Source organism: Meles meles, chromosome 7, assembly GCF_922984935.1.
Source record: "Meles meles chromosome 7, mMelMel3.1 paternal haplotype, whole genome shotgun sequence".
Lineage (NCBI taxonomy): Eukaryota > Metazoa > Chordata > Mammalia > Carnivora > Mustelidae > Meles > Meles meles.
Window position 1 is genome coordinate 83,824,732 of NC_060072.1, and position 26,172 is coordinate 83,850,903.

The 26,172-nt window shown below is 36.8% G+C and overlaps 1 protein-coding gene across 4 annotated transcripts in view; it reads right to left on the bottom strand.

Moving 5' to 3' along the window:
- Positions 1–928: 928 nt before the first annotated feature.
- Positions 929–26,172, bottom strand: part of SCAF11 (SR-related CTD associated factor 11) — a 75,074-nt gene continuing 49,830 nt past the window's right edge. For 3 of the 4 annotated variants that reach the window (XM_046011600.1, XM_046011599.1, XM_046011602.1), the window contains 9 exons: positions 12,464–12,522; positions 12,202–12,308; positions 11,164–11,265; positions 8,684–8,790; positions 5,329–8,028; positions 4,026–4,369; positions 2,771–2,989; positions 2,295–2,414; positions 929–2,035 (listed from right to left, as the gene is read on the bottom strand). In XM_046011600.1, the coding sequence (XP_045867556.1) occupies positions 1,889–2,035; positions 2,295–2,414; positions 2,771–2,989; positions 4,026–4,369; positions 5,329–8,028; positions 8,684–8,790; positions 11,164–11,265; positions 12,202–12,308; positions 12,464–12,522 (3,905 nt within the window). In that variant the 3' untranslated portion in view covers positions 929–1,888. The remainder of the gene's footprint in view (positions 2,036–2,294; positions 2,415–2,770; positions 2,990–4,025; positions 4,370–5,328; positions 8,029–8,683; positions 8,791–11,163; positions 11,266–12,201; positions 12,309–12,463; positions 12,523–26,172) is intronic. The other variant, XM_046011601.1, reaches the window with a different exon arrangement.

The following is a 26,172-nucleotide window of genomic DNA, read 5'->3' on the forward strand; positions in this document are numbered from 1 at the left end:
ATTGGAAAATGTAACCCTACTCCCAAACATCACTGAAAGAAAATGTAGAAGTATGCCCTGTGTGATTAATCATCTTAGGCAATCTGCTACAAAATTTTCAAAGTGTGAACCTGCTTTAACTGAAAATACACTGTAAGTTCACACAATTGTTCTAGAGTTCAAAACAAACAAATGAGGAGGTGTGTGTTGATATTTAAAACAGTCTTAATATTTTATTAGAAGAAATATACTTCCAAACTTCTTTCCCCTTCGTATCTAAACACAAACTTTAATTAAAAATATATATATAAATCAGTAGAATATCATATTACAAATGCCCAGAAATGCAGAATAAAGATCAAGAACTGCTCGGAAATATTTCTAACACTTTTTGGGATTATACTCATAATCTAATGAAGATTATGAACTAGCACAATCATTATTGGGGCCAACAATTCAAAATATTTACCTTATCAAAGCTAGCACCAAGAAAATATTATGCACATAAACTTAAGAAACAGATCATCTTTACTTCAGAAAAGCACAGTCCTATGGAGTATTACTCTCTAGGTTAGCTAGTAAAGGGTCAATCTGTCTCACTGAGGCATCCATCTATCTGAGCCATTAACATCTTATCCGAATAGCTTTCCCATTATTTGGTATCTATTGAAAACTGTTACTGGAACGAAAGATAGTTTATCATGGATGTAACTCATGTTTTCTTCTAAGATGCCAATTAAAATAGTGGCTCTCTAACGCTTTGAACTTACCTTTTGTAAAAATTAATATATTCTAATATTTTAAAAAAGACAGTCAAATCCCTAGTCCCTGAAAGTCTAACCAAGATCCCATTATTTAATTCCTCTCTCTTTCCAAAACACAGGTTTTAATGTCTACAATTTTCCAACATGGTTAATAGCTACCATATGGTCACCTAATTAACACTTTATTCACTGTAAAGTATTTGGAGACTTCTCAAGTGTGAAAAGAATTTCATTAGTGATTAGACAGATGAGCAACTGAAAGCCACTGAAGTGAGTTTCATAATTCTACCTTCCTCCCAAGGAAGGGAGGGTCACTATTACACAGCAACTCCCCAGTTGGCAAAATAAGTTATCACTTCTCTGACAGGTAGAAGATATCATGAAAGAACATAATTTTTACAAAGTCAACACTTTTTCCAAACTGGTCTTCTAAATTCAACAGTTTTAGACTTCCAAAGTTGTAAATCTAGCAAATCAAACTGCTTCATCTCAGTTGGGGGAAAAAAAGGCACAAAAGAAAAACAAGCAGCATAACCTTTATTTGGTGATACAATAACAGTGTTCCAAAGTTTTGAACACTGAATTTTACTCATGTGATAGTTTGTTTTCTATCTAGGCAATTTATTCAGATGTGTGCTTTAAAAATACACATTAGGAACCCTGCAATTGGTATATTCTGTTATTAGAAATATTTTTCATGGTAATACATTATTTACCTTTCTATAATTAGAGGGAAAAATCATAGAGATCATACTTTATTTTTAGCCTGACAGAATAAATGTATTATATATATCTTTTCCAAAACCAGTGCACTTAGAAGACTCTAATTTATGCACTCCACTGTTCAAATCAAAAAGCTGTACATCTTCCAGTATCCACACTATAACACAGTCTTAGTAAAAATGCACACTCCTTTAACCCCTTTACTTTCCCTTGAATTTGCTTTTATTTTCGGGAAGAGGAAAGGATAAAGAAGTTGCAGTGCAGAACTATATTTATTTAGAACAAAACTTTATATTCTACATTAAAAAAAATAATTTTATCAAAACCAAATTTCAATCACAGTTATGATTTTCAGTTAAAGGTACATGTTGAAATTGCACTTTGCAGATATCTTGATAGTGTCCTTTATAGTGCTCCCCATTTCAACCTATGTTTTTTTCGGTAGACACAGGTTCTTCCAGAGTTTTCTTTTGGCTTCCCTTCCGTGAATATTTGTATTTGTCTACATAGGCTTTAACCAGATTTGCCACTTTAGTAGAATTTACTTCTCCACTCTTACTATGACAAACCTATGAAAAAAGGAGGGGGAATATTTTTCTCATACTTCAAAAGGATTACAGCAAAATGGAAAGCTTTTTGAAAACCCCCCAAAAGACAATCAGATAATTTTTTATGTTTCATATCTCATGTGAACTTATTCAAAAGGTAAAAAAGTAGACAAGAATTAGAAGTTAGTACTTATTATTTTAATAAGCCTTAAGCATTCCTTTATTAAAACAGAGGTGATTCAAACAATACATACATAACTCTGCTAAAGCTGGAACTTACTTTATCTACTGCTTTCCGTACAATCTCTTTATATTCTTCCTTGGTGATATCTTTATTTTGGTAAAATGGCTTAATGGCCAATTTTACCTCCTGTGCTGCTTTTTCTTGGATCTGTAATTTCTGGTAAGAGGAAAAAGTATAATTACTCTTTGCCCAATCACATACTTTCAAAAAATTTCTTTATAATACTGAAAACACTATACTTCTACATTGTTGCAAGAATTCTTCAAATATTGGTGTCATAAATATAAAAGTTATTTATTAACACATATACCAAACATTTCTAAAACTAATCATGAAAAACTACCAGTAACTCATTGGACACCAACATTATCTAGACAGAACCCTTCAAATAACACTGGAATTTAAGACTATCAACAGAAATTCCCTTTACCAATTATACAAAACAAAACTGTTATTTTTTTCATCTTTATCATATACAGAATATTGTAGGTTGCTCTCAACCTTGAACTTGCCTTGTCTGTCTTCGAGCTATCTGCGCTGGCTTCCACTGTAACACTTACTTTGCTTTCTGTCAATTTTACAGCAGCATTAGAGGATTTGCTGTGACTTGATGACGAAGTATTACCAGAACTTGGTCCCTGAACTGTTCCCAAATTTCCTGGGGCTGCTGTTGGAGCAGGCAAGACTGGTGTACTCATGTTGTTACTTACATGAGAAGCACTAGGAATACCCTGTTTTAAAAAGTTATCATCAGTTAATGAATTATTTGTTTTCAATAGAAGTCTTTTAGTCATTTATTAGAAATAACAAAAAAATTCAAAGTGAATCAACCTCAGTACTTAAGGAATTCTTATTTCAGGTCATGTATATCCAAAGGACTCTGAAGAAAAATGATTAACATTCTTAAATAGAGACCTATGTAAATACGTTAAGTGACTTTTAAATTACATCTGCAAAAACTGTCATGTACTGACAACACTAAAACAACAAGAAAGAAACAAACAGCATTTAAAGAACAGTATCTCTCCTGAGAGGCTCTTTATGAAAATTAACTAAAGTACATGCCTCCACTTTAAAAATAGAGGAAAAGGAGACAGTGAAGTCAAATGGCTTGCAGAGAGCTGACAGGAAAAAAAGGAAAAAAAAAAAAAAAGAAAAGAGGTCCCAAATTCTGGAATCCTATTCCCCTTATCTTCCAACTATACACTGCTGTTAGGATTCTAGAATTTGTGAAATGAAGGCACAGAACTATAAGGAACACTATGTTTACAAACTATTGTTCAAATTTTCTATATGCCTCCGAGTCACTTCTTTCTTTTTAGCATGGTAAACTCAGTGAAAAAGAAACACAGATGGCAACAGATAATGAACAGCTTTATCTGGCATTTGTCCCAACAAGACAATATTAAGTTTCATCATAAGTTACCACCCCCTTAAAATTCCAATAAATTAGAAAATTATTTTAAAGAACCCACCAGCTGATTCTAATTTGGCTCGCAATTTGGTCTTAACTTGAAAAAGCAAATCTGTTTGGACATCAACCACAGTATATACGTAGCTTAGATTTGATGATATGCATTCATTTTCTTATTTGAGGGGTGGGAGGTTTGAGGAAGGACAGTGAGGGAGGCTATGAAGGTTTACCATAAACCTAATCAAATAAATAAATGTTTTGGATGCCAGAAAGCCCTTTCTTGCACATCTGTCCCTAACAGCTAAATGCTTATAATGGTTATGTTGATTAAACTTTGGATACTAAAAACATACCTGCAATTGCTTTCCATCTGGCTGTGAAGCAATGTAGCTGACTTGTTGGGATGGTGGGGGAGGGGGTGGTGGTGGTGGGAGTCCCTGAGATACACTGGTAGGAGCAGCCACCTGCACGAGAGGCACGCCTGTGTGCAGATGCAAGGGTAGCTGAGGATGAATGTTAAATGGATTGCGCTGGATGTTCATCAAAGGAGCATGAACACCCACTGGATATGGGTAGATGTTCATAGGCTGTTGTGCATTCATCTGTTGCTGCATTACATTCATTTGTGGTTGCATCATATTTATAGGTAGCTGAGAACCATCTCCATGTTGGTTTGTTTGCTCTTTTAGGTTAGAATCTATCAAAAGAAACAAAGACTTGTGAAATAAAATCATGTTGCAAACTTCTTTAGCCAGAGAAGCAAAGAACCACTGGTTATAGTAAGGCTAAATAGCAATGAACAAACTCAGAACACCTAAACGAATCTCGGATCATTTAGTCTAATCCTGTCATTTCTAAATTATGAGGGCTGATTTTCTAACTAAAAAAAATTTAGAATTATTTTTAGGAATAAGTTCACATAACAACATCTGTCAACATTAGCAAAGAATCAGTACCTCAAGAAATCTGCTAAAGAAATAATCCTATAAAATTTAATTAGAATACTAAATTAGAAGGTTAATCACTTTTTTTTTAATCTTTAACAGCTTTTTTCTTAAAATGTTCTTCACAAGAAAAGCCAAGGAAAAGTAAATCGTTATTAGAAGAGTAACTTATTTATATGAATAATCATCAAAAAAATCCAAATGCTCACATCTGAGATAAATGAAATAGAAGTTAAATCCTGCACGAGAACATCTCAAATTCTTCTATTTTAACAAACTGTACTTATAGTACGTAAGTCTTTGGCAAGGTCGGGGGGTGCTGCACACGGGTGAAAAAGGCAGTAAATGCTGATGTGTATATATATTTATATAATGCAAAGTGACTTGTTAAACGGGGATTCAATTTAACATTATAAAACTATAAACACGGATCATTGCAATTCATATAAATGTTAAATTTATAATCTTTTTTTTTTAAAGATTTATTTATTTATTTGACAGAGAGAGATCACGAGTAAGCAGAGAAACAGGCAGAGAGAGAGGAGGAAGCAGGCTCCCCGCTGAGCAGAGAGCCCGATGTGGGGCTCGATCCCAGGACCTGAGATCATGACCCGAGCTGAAGTCAGAGGTTTAACCCACTGAGCCACCCAGGCACCCCTATAATCTCCTTCTTTAAATAAAACAGTATTACTAAATAAGCAGAACATGTTACCTTGTTCAGTTGTTTCCTCTTCTTGTCTCATCCATCCAGACTGTGGGCCTGAAGAATTCCTCCCTCGTCGTGAATAATAGTTTTGTACATCTGCTGGTAGAGTCTTTCTCACAGCCCAACTAGATGCAGATGTCCACCCAGATCTATCTGCCGGTGTATCAAATGAAAACTCCTGTTGCTCACTTTTCCGCTTATAGGGTTGCTGTTCCACAAACTTGAAAGACTCATTCCCTGAACTATTTGAATTCCCTGAGAGGGGTTTTCGGTTTTGCCACCGATTTTCATTTTGATCTGAATAGGCAAAACCACCTCTGTAAGTGCCTCTGCCACGGTTACCTCTACCACGGTTAGAAATCCAACCTGAACCAAAGTTTTTATTCCAAGAATTCCCTGAATTTTCATTTCTGTTTTCTTCCCAGTGAGAATCTTTTAACTTGTCTGGATTCCTGGTCCTTGGATCAGGCCCAGAATTTATTTTTTCTGTTACCCAACTGGGACAGTCATTTCTATGTTTGTCAGCAGAATTTGGATCATCAGCACCTGGACCGTCATTTTTTTCTTTTCTTGTATTTTCATTCTGTTTCTCTGGGTCATTCTTTCTGTACCGATCATTTCCTCGTGGACATCTCCAGCCATCATTTGCCCATCTTTCCTTCCAGCGGGGAGAGTAAGTGTCTCTGTCATTTCTACCAAATGATGAAGTCTTAATTTTTGTTCTAGATCTTGATGGTGACCTAGAACGAGATCTGGATCTAGACCATCTTCTGGTTCTCCTTTCTCGATCTCGATCTCTCCTTGGCCCATCTCTATCACTTTCTCTTTCTCTGCTCCGGGACCTGGATTTTTCCCTTGGGGAAGAATCTTTTACTCTTGATTGAGATCTTCTGTTTTCTCTAGAAGTGTCTCTTTTGGGGGAGAGTGATACAGATCTTTTGCCTTCCCTTGTACTATCTCTTTTTGGAGATCGAGACTGAGATTTTCTCCTTTCTCTTGCGACATCCTGTTTTGGGGACTGAGAACGAGATTTTCTACGTCCTCTTGCAGATTCTTTCTTGGGAGAGAGTGATAGAGACTTCCTGCTTTCTTTTCCAGTATCTCTTTTGGGAGATGGAGACTGAGACCGCTTCTTTTCTCGTGCAGTATCTTTGTTGGGAGACCAAGTTGTAGACGGGGAGTGAAATCTAGATCTTCGCGTACGAGGCTTTTTGGCTTTCTCTACCACATCTATGGGGCTTTCAGATGGTTGAGATACAGTTTCAGCATTTCCGTCTGCAGGATCAGAAGATGGCGTATTATTCTGAGAACTATGCTCCTCCACAGAATCTGCATTCAATTGTTTAGTATCAGCATTTACAGAAGGTTCAACTTCAGATTCATTCTGGTCACTGCAAAGTGAATCACATTCCATAGGTATCATTTCATTATTGTCCTCACTAAAAGGCTTCTGAATTTGTTCAATGTGTGTGTTAGGCAATTCTGTCGATCCGGAATGTTCAGTAGGAGATTCATTCGTTTCTAATTTGGTGTTAAGATTATTTTTTAATAAGTTATTTTCAGAGTCTTGAATACTACTGGAATTTTCATTCTCTGAAGTATCACATGCTGCAATTATTTCTACATCTTCAGTTTCAACATGCCCAAGCAACTGAACCTCTGAGCTCTCTATGGATATTCTGTCCACTGTTTGCGCAATTTTACCCTCAGAAGATTCTAATTTGGGGCTATCTACAAGCAGATCTGTTTTTACTGTTGAATCTTTATGATCAGTAATTTCTACCACAGGACTCTCCATAACTTTTTCTTCATTAACCACCGACTCTGCATTCTCTGGTAACTCACCTAAGCTTGGTACAGATTCGTCTACTTCAACTTCAGATCCTGAACAAGTAAGAAGATTATCTGAATGATGATCTGTACATTTATCCACCTTTACCTCTGATTCTGAAGGTCCAGATGTTTGGTCTTGATTTCCTAGTTGATCACCTTCTTTTCCAGAAATATTTTTAGGGGTCTCGCTTTCTAACCATAAGATATTAGCTTCTATACTTGTATTCTCAACTTTTTGAATGTCCTCTTCCTCTCCAACTAGTACAGGAGGATCTTGGATATGAGACTCCGAATATGAAGATTCCACTGCTTCCTCTGTATCATGGTTCTCAGTATGTTCCTCACTTTCTTCTACCTGCTCATTGCAACTTCTCAAGTCATTAACGGACTCATTTTCTACACTTGCCTGCACAGTACAACTGTTACTACTTTCTGCATCTGATTGGTGCTCTTTTTCTAACACAGGTGGTGTGTCAGATTCTGCTGTTTCTTCATCTATTGAATCACTGGAAGATGATTTTTCAGGGGCAGATATAGAGCTCCGAAGTTTCTTTTTCAACAAAGGTGGTTTTCTTCCTCTTCTTACAGACTTCCGTTTTGGAGCCTGTCTTGTTTGCTTTTCTGACGCACCTGAAGAGGAAACACTTACAGATGGATTGTTGTTATCTGGGGCATCACATCCAGAATTATTTGATACTGGGGATCTCTGAGACTGACTGACTGTTTCAGCTCTCGTATTACGTGTTGATCTCCTTGTAGGAGTTGTTGCTGCAGGTTTTCGTCTTGTTCCTCTGGTATTTGATGTACCAGAAGTTTGCTTCTTCTCTTCTCCTTCTTGAGTATGTGCTAATGCATATCCCTTGTAGGAGGTACCTAATAATATATACATTTTAAAAAGTAAAAAGTAAGTATATGTTTCAATAAATGAGAAGCCTTTGGCTTCAGGTTGTGTTACCATAAATGTCTATAACAAAGTGAAACAAAATATACTAATGAATCAAGTCATGAATAAATGCATAGCTACTAACATCTAAGTAACAGCAGGTATTTATCAGGTTCTTTTAATGCTACTGAAATGAATTATCACAAGATTTGAATTCTTGTGGGCAATCTATAGGAAAACCAGAAGAAAATATGTTTGGTTTGATAAATACCACTGCGTTATGAATAGGTAATACCTAGGCAAAAAAACAAGAGAAAACAAATATATCCACAAATATAAAGACTGACACTATTTGTTCATAATTAATAGGAGATGTAAACTACATTTTGAACACTAAAGTCCTAAACAGAAGGGAGACTTCTAGCCAGTTTCTCAAAGATTTGATGATTTAATTTCTTAAGTAAAAAAGATTTTCTACTTGGAACAATTTAAAAGTCAAGTCGCTACCCAAATATTTACAGAAATATCTAGGACTTACTATCTTTACCTTATTTTACAGTTTTCTAAGTCATGAACACTCACTGGATACGGAAAGAAATTAATAATAATTTTCTAAAGACTAGAAAAACATTACACAAACTTTACCAAAATTTTCTAAAGATATGGTACTTGTTGGAAAAATAGTTCTTGGCAACACAGAAGAGATGAGAGGAAGTACTTGTGTTTCAATATTCCAGGGTATAAAACCAATTCTGAAAATTCAAAACAAAACAAAAAAAGACATTTTGTTTAAATGGTTTAAAAAGTTACACCAACAATTTAAAATTACTACTTTCCCAAATCAGGTTAGCAACTTTAAAATACAGTGTACTTAAATTAGTTTTTGCCAAAATAATTGAAAATGTAAACTCCAGGTTACACATGTTCAAAGATGGCTACCAACTGGCTATATAGAAAAAAACCTTAAAAGTATATTTTTCTGATAAATTAATGGCAAAAGGAGACCAAGGACAACTTCATATATAATACATGTTTCTCTTTTAAATAATTTAATGTAATATTTTGCCAAGAATTTTTTTTAGTTTCTGCTTTTTTAATCCATTCTAAAAAAAATTCAACTTGGAAAATAAAATGTATAGATAAATAAAATGCACAGATTTTAGGTGCACAGTTTGATGACACCTGGCTGATGTATATATCTGTGTAACCACCACAACCCCCAACCAAAAGGTGATTTCATGCCCTCTGCGCTACCCATGCCCCTTTCTGGGCAACCAAAGGAAAATTTAGCCAAGTTAATCAAATCAAGGTTTTAAGAAATCAGCACGGTTAAAGAGTAATCAGTCCATGAATAAATAATTTAACATAACTTGGAAACAGAACTGTATCACTTGAATTTGAAGCATGTCATACATACGTGGGCTACATTTTTCACTACATTTGTTTTATAACACATTTCAAAAGCAAAAACATCAAAATAAATACATTTTTAAAAAGGAAAAAAAGAACTGATTTCTGTTGTTCTATTATATTGTGACATTCCTCAATCTAAGGATAATGGCTCTTCAAAGCTCCCAATGTCCCTATTAAGTTTCTACAACCAAACCCAATTCACCCTCAGCTTTTTTCTGATTCGTATTTGTTCAGTTCAGATCGCCTAATAAAAAAAAGAAAACCTATTTTATCCCAATGAAATCTGGAGTAGGAGCAGAAAAGCTTCAAAAACAATGTGCAACTACACATACACAAAAATATTTAAGATCTCATATTACATATCTGGACTTCCTAATTTCACTTCCATTTATATTCCACTGTCATTCCTAGAGGGAAGGCCTCTATATTACAGTGTTATATATGCAGAACTATGTTACAGTGTTATATAAGATAAAGTTATAATGTTACAGGAATGACAATGGCAAGGACCTCAATCAATCTTTTTGTAGGAAGTTAATTTAAGTATGTGTGTGTGTGTATATATATATTACACCTAGCAACGTGACAGTAGCTACAGGACTTAAACTAAGAAAGAAGGGACTACATTATAGAAAATCATGAATGCCAGGGCAGAGTATAAAGACTTAGTAAATAAATTTTAGAAAAATCTTTTGGAGAGGGGAAATGTCATGACCAAAGAAGTAGTGTGTCAGCTAACAGCACACAGGTAAGATTCGAATGAGTGAAACAACAGAAAGATGACAGATCCAAATGCCGTTACTAACAATGAATCTTATCATTTTGGTGCTCTCCCTTTTATTTTTTTAATTTTAATTTTTAAAATTTAAATTCAATTATCCAACATATAGTACACATCATTATTTCTTTTTAAATATTTTATTTGGGGCGCTTGGGTGGCTCAGTGGGGTAAAGCCTCTGCCTTCAGCTCGGATCATGATCCCAGGGTCCTGGGATCAAGCTCCACATTGTACTCCTTGCTCAGCAGGGAGCCTGCTTCCTCCTCTCTCTCTGCCTGCCTCTCTGCCTACTTATGATCTCTATCCGTCAAATAAATAAGTAAAATCTTTAAAAAAATTTTTAAAAGAATAAAAAATAAGGATTTTATTTATTTGACAGTGAGAGACAGTGAGAAAAGGAACACAAGCAGGGGGAGTGGAAGAGGGAGAAGCAGGTTTCCTGATGAGCAGAGAGCCAGATGCGCGGCTCCATCCCAGGACCCTGGGATCATGACCTGAGCCAAAGGCAGACGCCCAACAACTGAGCCACCCAGGCACCCCCACATCATTAGCTTTTGACATAATGTCCAGTGACTCATTATTTGCGTCTAACACCCACTGCTCATCACATCACGTACCCTCCTTAGCACCCATCACCCAGTTACCCCATCCCCCACCCACCTCCCTTTCCACAACTCCGTTTCTGGGATTCAAGAGTCTCCTTTTTAAATGACCCAAGTATCTACATTTATTAAAGAGATAGAAAAAGGTATTTTTCAAGGGATTCTTTAAATACCAATCCTCTTTAGGCAGTTGAGACACCAAGTTTAATTTGCATAAAACTTTCTTAGAAACATAACTATTGATTAAGATACCTCTGTTACTTAAGTATTAATGACACCTTCTGCTTACGTTAGCATGTAAACACTTCAGTAAAAAAAAATTTTATTTTACCTTCCACTTCCAGGTGACGTATGAGGAAACCATGACAAGTCCAATTCCTGTCTCTTCTGCCTAATCAATGCACTCATTTCATTGATTTCTATAAATTCTGTACTAAAAGATAAATTTTATACCCTCATCAGAATTCCAAGAATTAAGTTCAGCGTAACACTTGTGTTAAATCATGATAGCAAAAATTTTTGCTCCTAGCATTATAAACCACATTTAAAAGAGACTTCTAAACACTCTGAATATGAACTCATTACTAATTGTAAAATTTATTACAAATCAAAATTCTCTTTATCTGATTCATAAAAATCATGCTTGAATTTGTATCTTGAAGTGACAGAATTTTTAAAAAGTCAATTCAGAATAACATCCTTATTACGGAGAGAAAAAAGCAACACTGTTTTCTATCCTATGAACCAAAGCTGCAGCCAGCAGTCCCAGCAGAAATTGTATTTGCAGTAGTTTTCCATCTGAAACTAAGTGTAAGACAAAGGAAAAAATAAAGGAAGGTACAGTTCCTATACCCAAAAATGGGTAGAGTTCAGCTTTTCAAAAGGCTACTCAGATCTAATTGTTATCTTTGGTGACCTTTGCCAAGCTCTAAAACTAAATCATGCAATCTTGACCTGTCTTGTTCATTCAACTAGAGCAGGTGATTTTAAAACCCCAACTTAACCTTCAAACTTCCACAAATATTTACTTAGTATCTACATGCCAGTCACTACAGATTCAAAGATGACTGGTTCTACTCTAAAAGGGTTCTGCTTGATTACAATTTAACAAGTAGCATACTTCTCCATCACATAAAAAGCCAGTGTAGAACAATTTATTATTAATGAAGACAAAACCCACTAGATCATGGGCAGTCACTGCACGCTACAGAGGGTCACAAAACAGCAGGTTTCCTCTTTGCCAGAACTAGTTTGCCAGAAACAAGATGGGCTTTCATACTTGAGCCAGAACTTAAAATTTTTACCAAAAATTAATTATAATAATGAAACATCAAGTACAAATACATAAATTAAAATAGAAAATACTAACCAATAAGTTCTACAGGTAAAAGATTCTCCAGTGTGACTACTAGAAGAAAACATATTGGAGAAAAAATTTCTGAAGCACTGAATGGTACACTGATTTGATCTTCGAGGCTAGAAAAGTAGAAAGAAGTTAGTGAAACAGCAAACAATAAAACCTCCATGATAAATAGTATATATTTAAATGTTCTGATATAGCCAAGTTATAGTTATGTACTAAACAACGACAGAATGTTATTATCTAAAAGTTTTTCTTTATTTGAACAAACCTTATTTGTTTTTATTGTTGCATTTTTCTTTCCTTCCATTTCACTGTGTGTAGAATTTCCTGTACAAAGATATAAAAAGACTGTTACCTTGTCTTAATTTTTATTTTTTTAAGATGTTATTTATTTTAGAGAGAACATGCACACAGCAGGGGTAGGGGCAGAGGAAGAGGGAGGGAATCTCAAGCAGACTCCAGGCCCAAAGCAGAGCCCTACACAGGGCTCAATCTCACGACCCTGAGATCATGACCTGAGCTGAAACCAAGAGTTGGATGCTTACCTATTGAGCTACCCAGGTACCCTTAATTTTAATTTTAGAAGGTTGTACCCTACTACTCGTCCTGCCCTGCTCCCTCTCTCTTAAAAAACAAACAAAAACAATAAAAACCAAACCAAACCAAAACCAAACCCAAAACAAAAAGAACCAAAGGAGTGCCTGGGTGGCTCAGTCAGTTAAACATCCGACTCTTGATTCCTGCTCAGGTCATGAACTAAGGGTGGTGAGACTGAACCCCGTGTTGGGCTCTGTGCTGGATGTGGAGCCTGTTTCAGATTATCTCTCCCTCTGCCCCTCCCCGAGCCCCATTCTCTCTAATTAAATAAATAAATAGTAAAAAATAAAAAATAAAAAAATAAAAGGTTGTAAAGCAGTACTGACACTGGCCTATACTGGCATACTGATAAAGTTAAAATGTGTAGAAAAGTTGCATTTAAAATAATAGTACTTGCATTTTATAATTTTTTCAGATGCTGATTTTATCCTGTTAAACTGCCGATACAAAGAAAATTTATACAGCCACAGCACAGAAAACTGGTATGAAACTGTGCAAGTGCTGTGCTCAGAGGATGAGTATTAAAATTCTAGTCAACATTTTCTGGCAGCCTATGTAAACTTAAACTACTTTGTTACAAAAAATATATACAAGATGTTAAATTATATAATATCAGTAATGCACTGAATATAACCTTTCCTGCTGTAACTTAAAAACCAGCAACTGTTAAATCACCTCAAGCAGAGCTGACCGGAGGAACTGGGGCCATAAGCCCCATAAATTATCATTTAGCTACTCGTACCAATGTCAAGTAACCTCCTTTCTCCTCAAAACTTTAAAAGTAGGAAGACCACATAGCTTTCCGTTAGAGCAATGTTTCTGGCTGCACTGCTTATGGTGGGTTTTTTGTTTTGTTTTGGTCTTACCTGTTATATCAGGAAATTTATTTCTATGGATACACACTTCCAGGTTAAGGAAGATAAAGGATAGTTTCTGCTAATCACAAAAATTGTGTTAGCATCTTTACAGATTATTGCTCTTAGTTCTTTACCATGGACCCTATGTGATTAGTCTTCTTTGCCTATCAGTGCATTTGTTGCCTGCAATAAACCGCTGCTGGTACTGTTGTCACTGCTCTCGCCTCAGAACTCTATAAAGTGCACAGTGCAAATGACAACACATCTTTCAATCTTCAGCCTTGCTGGCTTCACAAAGGACCTAGTGACCTTGTTAAAATAAATCACTCTAACGAGGAGGCCTGCTTCCTGCTACTTGTAAGACCATATGTATTCGGGGTTTCTTCAGTCAGTCCAGTTGGTAATAGGTTACATTCTACTCAAGAGCATACTAATTTCCTTTTAAGCTACCATACAACAGCTGTTTGGTTTCCTGCTATTATCATCCTTCACACATGTCCCACCCAGAACTATTCTAACAAATGTAATTTCAACAATGGGGAAAGAGGTACTGGCTGAGTTCCAGAAACTTATTTTCTTACTCTTCAACGTATATTTAAAAGATGATACTAATTTTATTTATAAGAAAAATTTTATTTATTTATTGGAGAAAGAGATGAGCAGAGGGAGAGGGAAATTAGACTCCACTGAGTGTGGGGGCTAATGTGGGGCTCAATCCAAGGACCCCCAAGATTATGACCTAAGCCAAAGTCGGGACACTTAACCAACTGAGCCACCCAGGCACCCCAATACTGATTTTTTAAACTGTGCATCAAGTCAGGAATAAAAATGTGTGATAGGTATCCAGCCACATTCTTAGAAGTTTAACTATTTCTTTCACCTAGGCACAGAACTGCTGTTATAGTTGGACAGTGTACAACCAGTACAACCAGTACTGAGTTGTTTTCACTCAAGTTTCATTCACTTAACACTTCTAAGATTGTAAAGTTTACATAGCACTCCATCACTTGAAAACCTATCTCAGGAAGCCACCACTAGATAGAATGCTCTCTATGCGAAAAACTGCTTGTTTTCTGGCCAAATGCTAAATGAAAATTTGGTTCAAAACATATTCCACCTATCTTTGGGTAATTCTCAGGTAATTACTGAGCAGCTCCAATAACAATCTCAAAAATACTCAATACTGGTGGATATGCCTAAATTGTGATCTCCCAAAGACCATTTCACAAATCCACCCTACTAATCTAACTGCCTTTGGACAGCAATGAGAGGCCTTTACATTTCATTTTTTATCAAAGTAATGCATGCACAAACTTCAAAAAATCAAACAGCACAACAGCAAACTACAGAAATTCCTATTCCCTAAAAGCGCTCATCAAATCCCTTAACTGTTTCTTCTAATACTTGCTTCTTTATTTCTAAATAACAAGCTTATACTACTCTACCTTGATTTTTTCTGGTTTCAGATATTTTCCAATTTTTTTTACGATAGAAGATAAAGACTTTTCTTTTATACCACTGCCCTACTACGTTAGCTGCTGCTTCCACCAAATGTTCTTTTTGATATATCAACATTTGATATAAGCAATATTACTATAACTATATAAACATTATTCAGAGCTGAACCATATACTACGTTATTATACTTTTTCTTATATAACTGCTTGCTTTTCCTACGGTTAATTAACTACTTTGTTTTCTCTTTTCCTTTTTTCTCTTTATTACCTATGATTAATTTATAGCTAACTAACAAAAGTATAAATCTTCTCTTAATATACTCAAACACATCAGCTCATCCACAAACTCTGCTTCCCACTCATGGAAATGGTATTCCTTTGTCCCACTCTAGTCTGAACTGGTAACCTTCTAAAAGTTGTTTAACAGTCATTCAGAACTATCCTCTATCATCATCCTGATAATCCCATTTACCTTTTCCCTACGTCAGAACTCATTTTTTGGAACAATGTTCATTACTTTCTTATTTAGTGAAGCAAGGGCTCTTACAAGTTTGACAATGTCTATTCTACCCTAACACTTGATTGACAGTTTAACAGGGTTTACAATGTCCTGGTTTGCAATTATTTTCCCCAGAATTTTCAAAACATTGCTCCAGTGCTCCATCCATTGTTGATAACATTCTTTTATGCATAGTCTTGTTTTCTCTCTCTAGAACCTCTGAGGATCTTGTTATCTGCAGAGTTCTAGAATTTTATGAAGCACTTTAGTTCTTTCCTCATTTACCAGGTGTTAGGTTATTTCTTTATTCAGATACTCATACCCAGCAACTCTGGGGAAATTTTCTTTTGTAGTACCTTAGTAACTTTCTGCCTTTTGGCTTGTTTTCTTTCTGAACTATTATTGGTCCGTACTGAACCTTATAGACTAATACCCTACATCTTGTCAACTTTTCATCTCACCTTCTCAGATTTCTCAATTTATTCTCTATCCCTGTTGAATTTTTAAAATTTCTACTCTAACATTTTTAGTTTCCAAGTTGTCTTTTTTTAGTCTTTCTTGTGTCAATGATGAACTATCCCTTATCTCTGAGAATATTAATTTTTAAACTGTTTCCTTTCCCAGCACTTTTTTTTTTAATATTTTATTTATTTATTTGACAGAGAGAGAGGGAGAAACAGGCTCCTCACTGAGCAGAGAGCCTGATGCGGGGCTCAATCCCAGGACCCTGAGACCATTACCTGAGTCGAAGGCAGAGGCTCAACCCACTGAGCCACCCAGGCGCCGCTCCCAGCACTTGGTTTATTCTATCCTTTTGTCTCTGTTGTGACCTCTCTTATATATATATATATATTTTTTTTAAAGATTTCATTTATTTATTTGACAGAGAGAGATCACAAGTAGGCAGAGAGGCAGGCAGAGAGAGTGAGAGGGAAGCAGGCTCCCCACCGAGCAGAGAGCCCAATGCGGGGCTCGATCCCAGGACCCCGAGATCATGACCCGAGCCAAAGGCAGCGGCTCAAACCACTGAGCCACCAAGATTTTATTTATTTGACAGCGAGAGAGAGAGAGAGAGAGATCACAAGTAGGCAGAGAGGCAGGCAGAGAGAAAGAGAGAGGGAAGCAGGCTCCCTGCCAAGCAGAGAGCAGAAAGCCCGATGTGGGACTCGATCCCAGGACCCTGAGATCATGACCTGAGCCGAAGGCAGCGGCTTAACCCACTGAGCCACCCAGGCGCCCTGACCTCTCTTATATTGAAGGTTCCCCACGAATACCCAGTGACCCATGATTTGTGAGACACTAAAATACTGACTGAAAATCTTGAGGATGGGTGGTCAGAGCGGTTCAACTAATGGGTTTCACTGTAAGCTGATCAAGCAGGGATCTGGCTATTTCATTCAGAGACTCCCAAATATTAGAATCTCAAGTATTTTGTCTTAAGTAAGCTAGCATCTCAGAAGATACCTCCAATTTCCAATTTGGGAATAAGCAAGAGTACAAGTGCCATGGGTAGAGAATTAGAGGCTTTAACATTTAATTTCCCTCTTCACTGTTGTTTCCTCAACCCTCATTTGTGCCAGAGTTTAATCTGATTTAACCACTCATTCTATAGAGGAAACATCCAATTTTTGCCTGGGGGGACTCCACCCCTACCCTATTCCGCTAAAACTCTGCAGGATAAAATCCTTTAAAACACTTTAACCGGGGTGCCCGGGTGGCTCAGTGGGTTAAGCCTGGGCCTTCGGCTCGGGTCATGTTCTCAGGGTCCTGGGATCAAGTCCCACACAGGGTTCTCTGCTTAGCAGGGACCCTGCTTTCCGCCCCCTCCCTGCCTACTTGTGATCTCTGTCTGTCAAATAAATAAATAAATAAATCTTTAAAACACTTTAACCACGGGGCGCCTGGGTGGTTCAGTTGTTGGATGTCTGCCTTCAGCTCTAGTCATGGCCCCAGGGTCCTGGGATTGAGCCCCGTGTCAGGCTTCCTGCAAAGCAGGAAGCCTGCTTCTCCCTCTCCCACTCCTCCTGCTTGTGTTCCCTCTCTTGCTGTGTCTCTCTGTCAAATAAAGAAAATCTTTAAAACAAAACAAAGAAACACTTTAACCAGTTCTGTTTTTTGGTACCACCCATGTCCCTGCCTTCAAAGATAATGGAGGTCCTCAGACCCAAGACTGCCTAAGGTTCTATGGCATGTAAACTGATTTTTTCTTAACTCCACACTCCCCATGAAAGGTTCAGCTATCTGCTTAGACAATTTTTTTTCTTTAAATAAACTCTACCGGCAACACAGGGCTTGAACTCATGACCCTAAGATTAAGAGTCACATGCTCTACTCTCTGAGCCAGCCAGGCACCCCATCTGTTAAGACAATTTACCATTTACCTCACACAATCACTTTCAAGTTTTGTGGACAACTCTTATGTGCTGTCTCTTCTCCCTTGTTCTCTGGTCTTGTGGCTTAAAATTTTTCTTTTCATTCTTTTGTTATCATTTTAGTAGGGTTCTGGGAAGGATTAGGGAATTAAACAGGTGCTGTTTGTCAATCTGCTATGCTTAGCTAGAAGCTTGTCTTGAGTTCAGCACATCCTAAACATGTTTCATGAAATACTAATTCCAAAAGATGTTTCATGAAAACATCTTTTCTACAATACAAACAAGTATGAAAAAGGCTCTTAACTTAGAGCCCATTACTTGGCAGGTACCCAATTATAGCTTGATTAATTGATTCCAAAGTTAATAAAGCCATAATTAAATGATCTAGCATGTACTTAAAGAAGCACTCCATTAAGAAATACCTAAAAAAGGGATACTTTTTATAAACTGCATCAATTATAAACTATTAGTCCAAACAAAAGATTAATGTTCATTCTAAGAAGTAAGTACAAAAAGGACTTTAAAAAAAAAAGTATGACAACTCAGTTACCTAGTGTGAGTAAAGAAAGTGATATTTCCTCAACAAATTTGCCAAAGGTATGCTATCTAACCTTTCCCAGTATCTTCAAGTGAGGCACCAGTATCTTCATCATATGAAGAAACTAAATTAAACAATTTACATAATTTTACTACAGTCACAGATGATTTAATGCAAAAACCAGTACAAAACCTAAGTGGCCCAACTCCCAATAAAATCTATTAGGCCTTCTACAATGTTAACTAATGTATAATTTCTAATTCAGATAAAAGAATTTCACAGTTTCATATGCTCTGTTCATTAGTTTGAGTAGTGTATAACATAAAGATAAATAACTTCAGGCATAAAGCCATACATAAATGTTCAAAGAACAGTCCCTTCCTGCTTCAAAAAACTTTAAGAAATGAAAGAAGTACACTAAGCTGCTTCTAAAATCTACTTAAGCAGCCCTAGGTAAGGAAAAAAGGTTTTCTAAAAAAGGTTTTTATAAAAAGAAATTTAAATCATCCTTAGGACACAATGGCTCCTGTTCAACGTAACAGGTCAAGTAAATATATATTTAATATGTATAACTTGCCACTAACTCTACCTTCACCTTAATTTAATCTCTTCATTCTTTGCTCAGTCATCAAGTGACTAAATTTAAGGGTCCAAGGTTGCTTTTCTCTTGTATAAAAGTTCATTTCTATCCTAAACTTTGGGACAATTACAAGTGACAATTTACAGATTCTCTCAGTGTCTTTTAAGGAGGCAATCTGTTAATTAAAAAAAAACTAAAAAATCTCATGCAGAATATGGAAAAAAAAATTTTTTTTAAAAGGAGAAACATGGGGGGCGCCTGGGTGGCTCAGTGGGTTAAGCCTCTGCCTTCAGCTCAGGTCATGATCTCAGGGTCCTGGGATTGAGCCCCGTATCGGGCTCTCTGCTTGGCAGGGAGCCTGCTTCCTCCCCTCTCTGGCTGCTGCTCTGCCTACTTGTAATCTCTCTCCCTTTCTGTAAAAAAGAAAAAAAAAAAATTTAAAAAAAAAAAAAAAAGGAGAAACATGGGGCGCCTGGGTGGCTCAGTGGGTTAAAGCCTCTGCCTTCAGCTCAGGTCGTGATCTCAGGGTCTTGGGATCAAGCCCCGCATCCCGCTCTCTGCTCAGCAGGGAGCCTGCTTCCCATCCTCTCTCACTCTGCCTGCCTCTCTGCCTACTTGTGATCTCTGTCAAATGAATAAATAAAATAAAAAAAAAAGGAGAAACATTTTAACATTTAACCTTTTAATGTAGTAGAACCAATGAAAACACACATCAGGAAGAATGTTACCAGCAAAGGGCAGTGATCACACTGGAGCACTATTAGATGCTAGGGGCTCTTTCTGTTACCGCTTCATACTGAATGAAGGGAGGGCTGCTGACTCACTTTCTTTTTTTTTTTTTTTTAATTAAAATTCAATTAATTAACATGGTGTATTACTGTACAGTTCAGTGATAGTACTTTTAGTATTAGTGTATTACTGTAGAGTTCAGTGATACATCAGTTATATATAACACCCAGTGCTCATTCCATCAGGTACCCTCCTTAATGCCCATCACCCAGCTGTCCCATCCCCCATCCCTCTCCCTCCAGTAACCCTCAGTTTGTTTCCTATGATTCAGAGTGTCTTATGGTTTGTCTCCCTCTGATTTCATCTTTTATTTTTCCCTCCCTTCCCTTAGGCTCTTCTGTTTTGTTTCTTAAATTCTACATACTGAGTGAAATCATATAATTGCCTTTCTCGGATTGACTTATTTCATTAAGCAAATACCCTCTAGTTCCATCCACATTACTGCAAATGGTGAGATTTCATTTTTTTGATGGCTGAGTATTTTCCATTGTATATATACACCATATCTTCTTCATCCATTTATCCACTGATGGAAATCTAGGCTCTTTCCACAGTTTGGCTATTGTGGACATTGCAGCTATAAGCACTGGGTGCAGATGCCTCCTCAGATCACTACATTTGTATCTTTGGGATAAGTAGTGCAATTGCTGGGTCATAGCTCTATTTTTAACTTTTTGAGGAACCTCCATACTGTTTTCCAGAGTGGCTGTACCAGCTTGCATTCCCACAAGCAGTGTAAGAGGGAGGAAAGTGACTATTAAAGGTTAAAAACTCTTTAATGTCCTATTCCTATAGCTGTGGTTTCTAAACTTTAGTCTGAAAAAAAAAAAGGACTGATAACACATTTCTGAAAGGTAAGGCAAAATAATCAAGGTTAATTGATCTATCAAGTAGGAAACAGACATGATGCTATCAAAATGATAGTTAATTTTATATTGTTTTTTAGCTCAAAAGTACATCCAAATAAGACCCATCAAAATAAGATAATAATCTAATAAGCTGCAGACAACCATAAAGTGAAAGGCTTAAGATGGGTAACATTACTAATACCATGCTTTAATATTTCTGCGTGGTAGGAAGAGATACCAGATACGGAGTCAGAAGACTGATCAAATTCTGGCTGCTCCAACTGTTAGCTGTGTGATCCTGGCCAAGACTGAGCCTTTTAAAACTGTCTTAAAGTTTACAATTATTAATGATTTTGAACATTCCATAAAGTACAAAAAAATGACACCTACAGAGCAGACTTGACTAATGTTAAATTTAGCCATTTTTATTTAACATTAATCTGTCTCCTTCCTTTATTAAAGGAAACTACTTCCCTGAAATTGGAGGTAATGTTCTCATGCATGTTTTTTTTTTTTAAAGATTTTATTTATTTATTTGACAGAGATCACAAGTAGGCAGAGAGGCAGGCAGAGAGAGAGGAGGAAGCAGGCTCCCCGCTGAGCAGAGAGCTCAATGTGGGGCTCAATCGCAGGACCCTGAGATCATGACCTGAGCTGAAGGCAGAGGCTTTAACCCACTGAGCCACCCAGGCGCCCCTCATGCATGTTTTTATTAAACTTCCTGAATCTCAGTTTTCTATTTGTTACATCTATAGATCAATTATCTTCTGTCATCAGGTAGTTGCAGCCAAGGACAATCAAACTGTTAAGCACTTAATGGTCACTACCACTTTGCATGATAACCTGAAAAATGCCATTTAGAAAATAAGACAAGAAACTTAGAATCATATAATGAAAAAACCCATATACCCAAGACAATATACTGCATTTTGATGAAGTTAACTATAAGGCCTTGAATTACTTTATGTACCACTATGGGGGAAGGGGTAAATGGCCAATTAAATTCTCACAGTACTTTTTTTTTAATTACAGAAAATTTCAAACAATAGAAAAGTAAACAGACTAGCATAATGAAATCCCCATATACCCGAATCTCAGTCTCCAAAATTATTAATTCATGCCCAGTGTTAATTTATCTACAACCTTCTCAGGATCATTTAGAAATAATTCTGGACATTGTATCATTTAATACATTAAGTATTTCAGTATGTAACTCCAAAAAGACAAGGGGGGAAAAATCCTTAATACCATTCTCACAAATAAACAAAAACCCAGTAATTCCTTAATATCAAATACCCAATGTTCAATTTTCCCCAACTGTCCACAGTTGTATTTTTTTTTAAAGCTTTTATTTATTTGACAGAGAGATCGAATGCACATAAAAGCAGGCAGAACAGCAGGCAGAGGGAGATGGAGAAACAGGCACCCCGCTGAGCAGAGAGTCCATTGTGGGGGTCCATCCCAGGACCCCGGGATGATGACCTGAGCTGAAGGTGAACACTTAACTGACTGTGCCACCCAAGCATCCCAAGTTGTATTTGCTTACTTTCTTTTTATGACATGTTAGAATAAGGATCCAAATAAGGTCCATAAATTGTGGTTGCTTTAATGTTTGTCTCTTTAATCCACAGGTTCCCCTCCATCCCTCTTAAACTCCTTGGAATTTTCGGACTGAAGAAACCCAAGTCATTCATCTGTGTCTAAATTTTGCTGATTGCATCCCCTTGTAGTTGCTTAGTATGTTTCTGTGTTTCTATATACCCTGTAAATCAGAAAGTAGTCAGATTTTTAATCAGATGCAGGGTTTTTTGTTTTTACTGCTGTATATTTGTTATTTACTTCTATAAGGAGGTGTTTAATGTTTGCTGCTCCCTCCTTTTGTGATGCTAACAACCACTGCTGACAACTGCTTAGGAGCCATTAATTCATTACAGTTTACAAAATGCTGATATTCACAATCTGCAATTCCATCTAAAATTACTTGCTGAAATACTTCTTAAAAAAATTAACTTTCCTTTATTACTGTTCAATTATCCTCATCTATCCATTTACCGCGAGGAAAGGCATGAGATATGCTTTGATATTTTTCTTCATGTACCGGTTTTCAAAATAAGTTAACCTCCCAGCATCCTCCTAAACAGATCAATTAGTATGTCTACTTATAAGGTAGCATGATGAACTCCTGGATTTCAACTTACCTGACAGGTCTCAATAACTGTAGTTTTATTACTCTTCTTGATGCTCAAATTGTCCCATTTTTGGCAAGAGGGAGCCCAAGCAAATTGATTCCTAAAGACTTTCTGTTATGATGCAAGTAGTGTTTAAAAATTTCTTGCTTTTAGAAAAATGTTCTAAACACATCTTATTTACTACCTCAAACCTGGAATCAGTCAGTCATTTATTTCAAGATGCCCTGGTACTTTCATTGGGAAATGGTATTAGAACACAACCTGGGCACCAGGTTGGGGTACACCGTTTTCCTATCACTTAGAAATTTTATCTTATAGGGGCGCCTGGGTGGCTCAGTGGGTTAAAGCCTCTGCCTTTCGCTCAGGTCATGATCCCAGGGTCCTGGGATCGAGCCCCGCATCGGGCTCTCTGCTTGGCAGGGAGCCTGCTTCCTCCTCTCTCTCTCTCTCTGCCTGCCTCTCTCCCTACTTGTGATCTCTATCTGTCAAATAAATAAATAAAATCTTAAAAAAAAAAAAAAAAGAAATTTTATCTTATAAATACTATAACAACTCTTCAGTGTTTTACACTTCAGTGACCTTGTAAAGAATTCCCCCAAAATTCATGTCCACCTGGAACCTCAGAATATTTTGACATTCAGAAATATGATCTTGGGGCACCTGGGTGGATCAGTTAAGCCTCTGCCTTCAGCTTAGGTCATGACCTCAGGATCCTAGGTTCGAGCTCCTCTAGGTGGTATAGCAGGCTCCCTGCTCTGCAGGGAGTCTGCTTCTCCCTCTCCCTCTGACCTTCCTCTACACTTGCACTCTCAGATAAATAAAATCTTTACAAAAAAAAAGGAGAGAGAGAAAGAAAGAAAGAGGATCTTGGCAGATGCAATTCAGGTAAGATTGATATAAGACCATACTGGATTAGTGTGGACATTAACTAAATTCAATGACAGTGTCCTTATCAGAGACAGAAAATGATATACAGGGAGACAAAGAGGAAGGACATGTGAAGACAGAGACAGAGATTCCAGTGATGCAGCTACAAGCCCAAGAATGCCAAGGATTGCCAGGAGCCACCAGAAGTTAGGAAGAGACAAAGGATTCTTCCCTAGAACCCTGAGAAGGATTATGGGTCTGCCAATACTTTGACTTCAGAATTCTAACCACCAGAATGGTGAGAAAACAAATTCCTGTTGGTTTAAACCACCAAGTTTGTGGTTAGTTTGTTATAGCAGCCCTAGGAAATGAATATAGATCTAGGCATTTTTTAATAAAATCATAAACAAAAAATATACAGGTATAATAAATAGCTGAGGTATTTGTAAAACCTCCTTACATGTAGAATCAAGCTTTTTCTAATTACACACCCTCCTTAACTTACAATGGGGGTTATATCCCAATAAACACACTGTAAGTTGAAAATACCTTAAAACGCATTTAATATACCTAACCTACTGAACTTTACAGCTTAGCCTAGGCCTACCTTTAACACACTCAGAACATTAACTTTAGCCTATAATTGGGTAACACCAAACCTATTTTATAATAAAGTGTTGGATATCTCATGTAATTTATTGAATACTATACTGAAAGTGAAAAACAGAATGGTTGTACGGGTAGAGAGTGGTTTTAATTATATTAGTTTTGTTACCCTTGTGATTACATGGCTGACCAGGAGCTACCTAATATCACAAGAGAGTACTGTGCTATATATCGCTAGACTTGGAAAAGATCAAAATTCAAAGTACACTTTCTACTGAATGTGTGTCACTTTCACACCACTAAAAGTCAGAAATCCTAAGTCTAACCATCATAAATCGGGGACCATCTGTAAGACGGCCCGAAGATAAATAGTTTATTTGCATATGACATGCGAACATCCGTATTTCTTCAGAGAGCCTCTATTTGGTTGTAGAGTAGGCATCTTACATGTTCAACAAAGAATTCTTGATTATACCCTCCTAAACATTGTACCAGCCTTCACCATTTTAGTAATCAGCAACTCCATTTTAACAATTAGGCCAAGACCTTAAAATCAACCTTATACCCAACATCCAATCCATCAGCAAATCCTGTTAACTTCCCCTGAAATACAATATATTGAGAATTGAACCACTTCTCATTACTTCCACTAATACCTTCCCCGCCCAATCTACCATGATCTTTGGCCAAGAAAATGACCACCTTACTAGTCTCTCAGTCCTCCTATGATCTGTTCCCCCTTAATAGGCAGAGTTGTCCTTTAATAATATGTCAGATGTTACCCCAGAAAGTGCTTCCCATCTCACACAGGCCCTAACAGCCCTGCCCACCAATGTCTTATTCTTTCTCCTCTACCTATCTAACTCAATCATTCCAGTCATATCGAGCTCCGTAATATTCCTTGAACATATCAAGGTTGCGCTTGTCTCAGGGCTTTTGCACTTGCTGTTAGCTCAATTAGAACACTCTTCCCTGAGATATTCTTTATGACTTCATCCCTTAATTCCTTTAGGTTGCTATTCAAATATAAACTCACCAAGAGGATTTCCCTGACCACTTACATGAGATATCACCTCCACAATGTCATCATCCTTTATCACTTTACCCTGTTCTATTCTTTAAAGCATTTATCACTACCTGTCATATTACACATTTATCTTTTCATTGTCCACAGAAGATACTCTGTTAGCAAGCACTTTGTCTCTTTCATATACAGCTATACTCCTAAGAGTCTACAACTGTGCTTAGCATTGTTTGTTGAATGGGATGAATTGATCTCAATTCTCTGGCTCTACTAGTACAAACATCTCACACTGAGTACATAATGTTTATGGATTTAGAACTTAAACCTGAGTAATTTTCATTAAATACAATACTTAAATACAAACTATGTTATCAGGTACATAATCTATTTCAATGCAGGAAGTAAAACTGGCCATGTTGGATATATTAAATTCCCCAAGTACAAAGCAACATCACAGAAAAAAACTAAAAGGAAAATCACCAAGTACCCTCCAATGAATCCAGACTTGTAAACACATTTGCTCATAATTACCTAGGTAGTAGTTAGTACTTCTGTAGTCCACTCATAAAGCATAATGAGTATTTTTGACTATCCTAAACCAAACAAATAATTCAGGCATCTTAACAAGTAGACACAGCGCTACGTTAACAGGGCTTGGACAGTGTTAACCTCCTGGCAGAATAGTTTTCTCTCTCTAAAAATAAGGCCACGCAGAAGAAAAACCCTAAAGGAAATTACAGTAGTCTTAAAATTA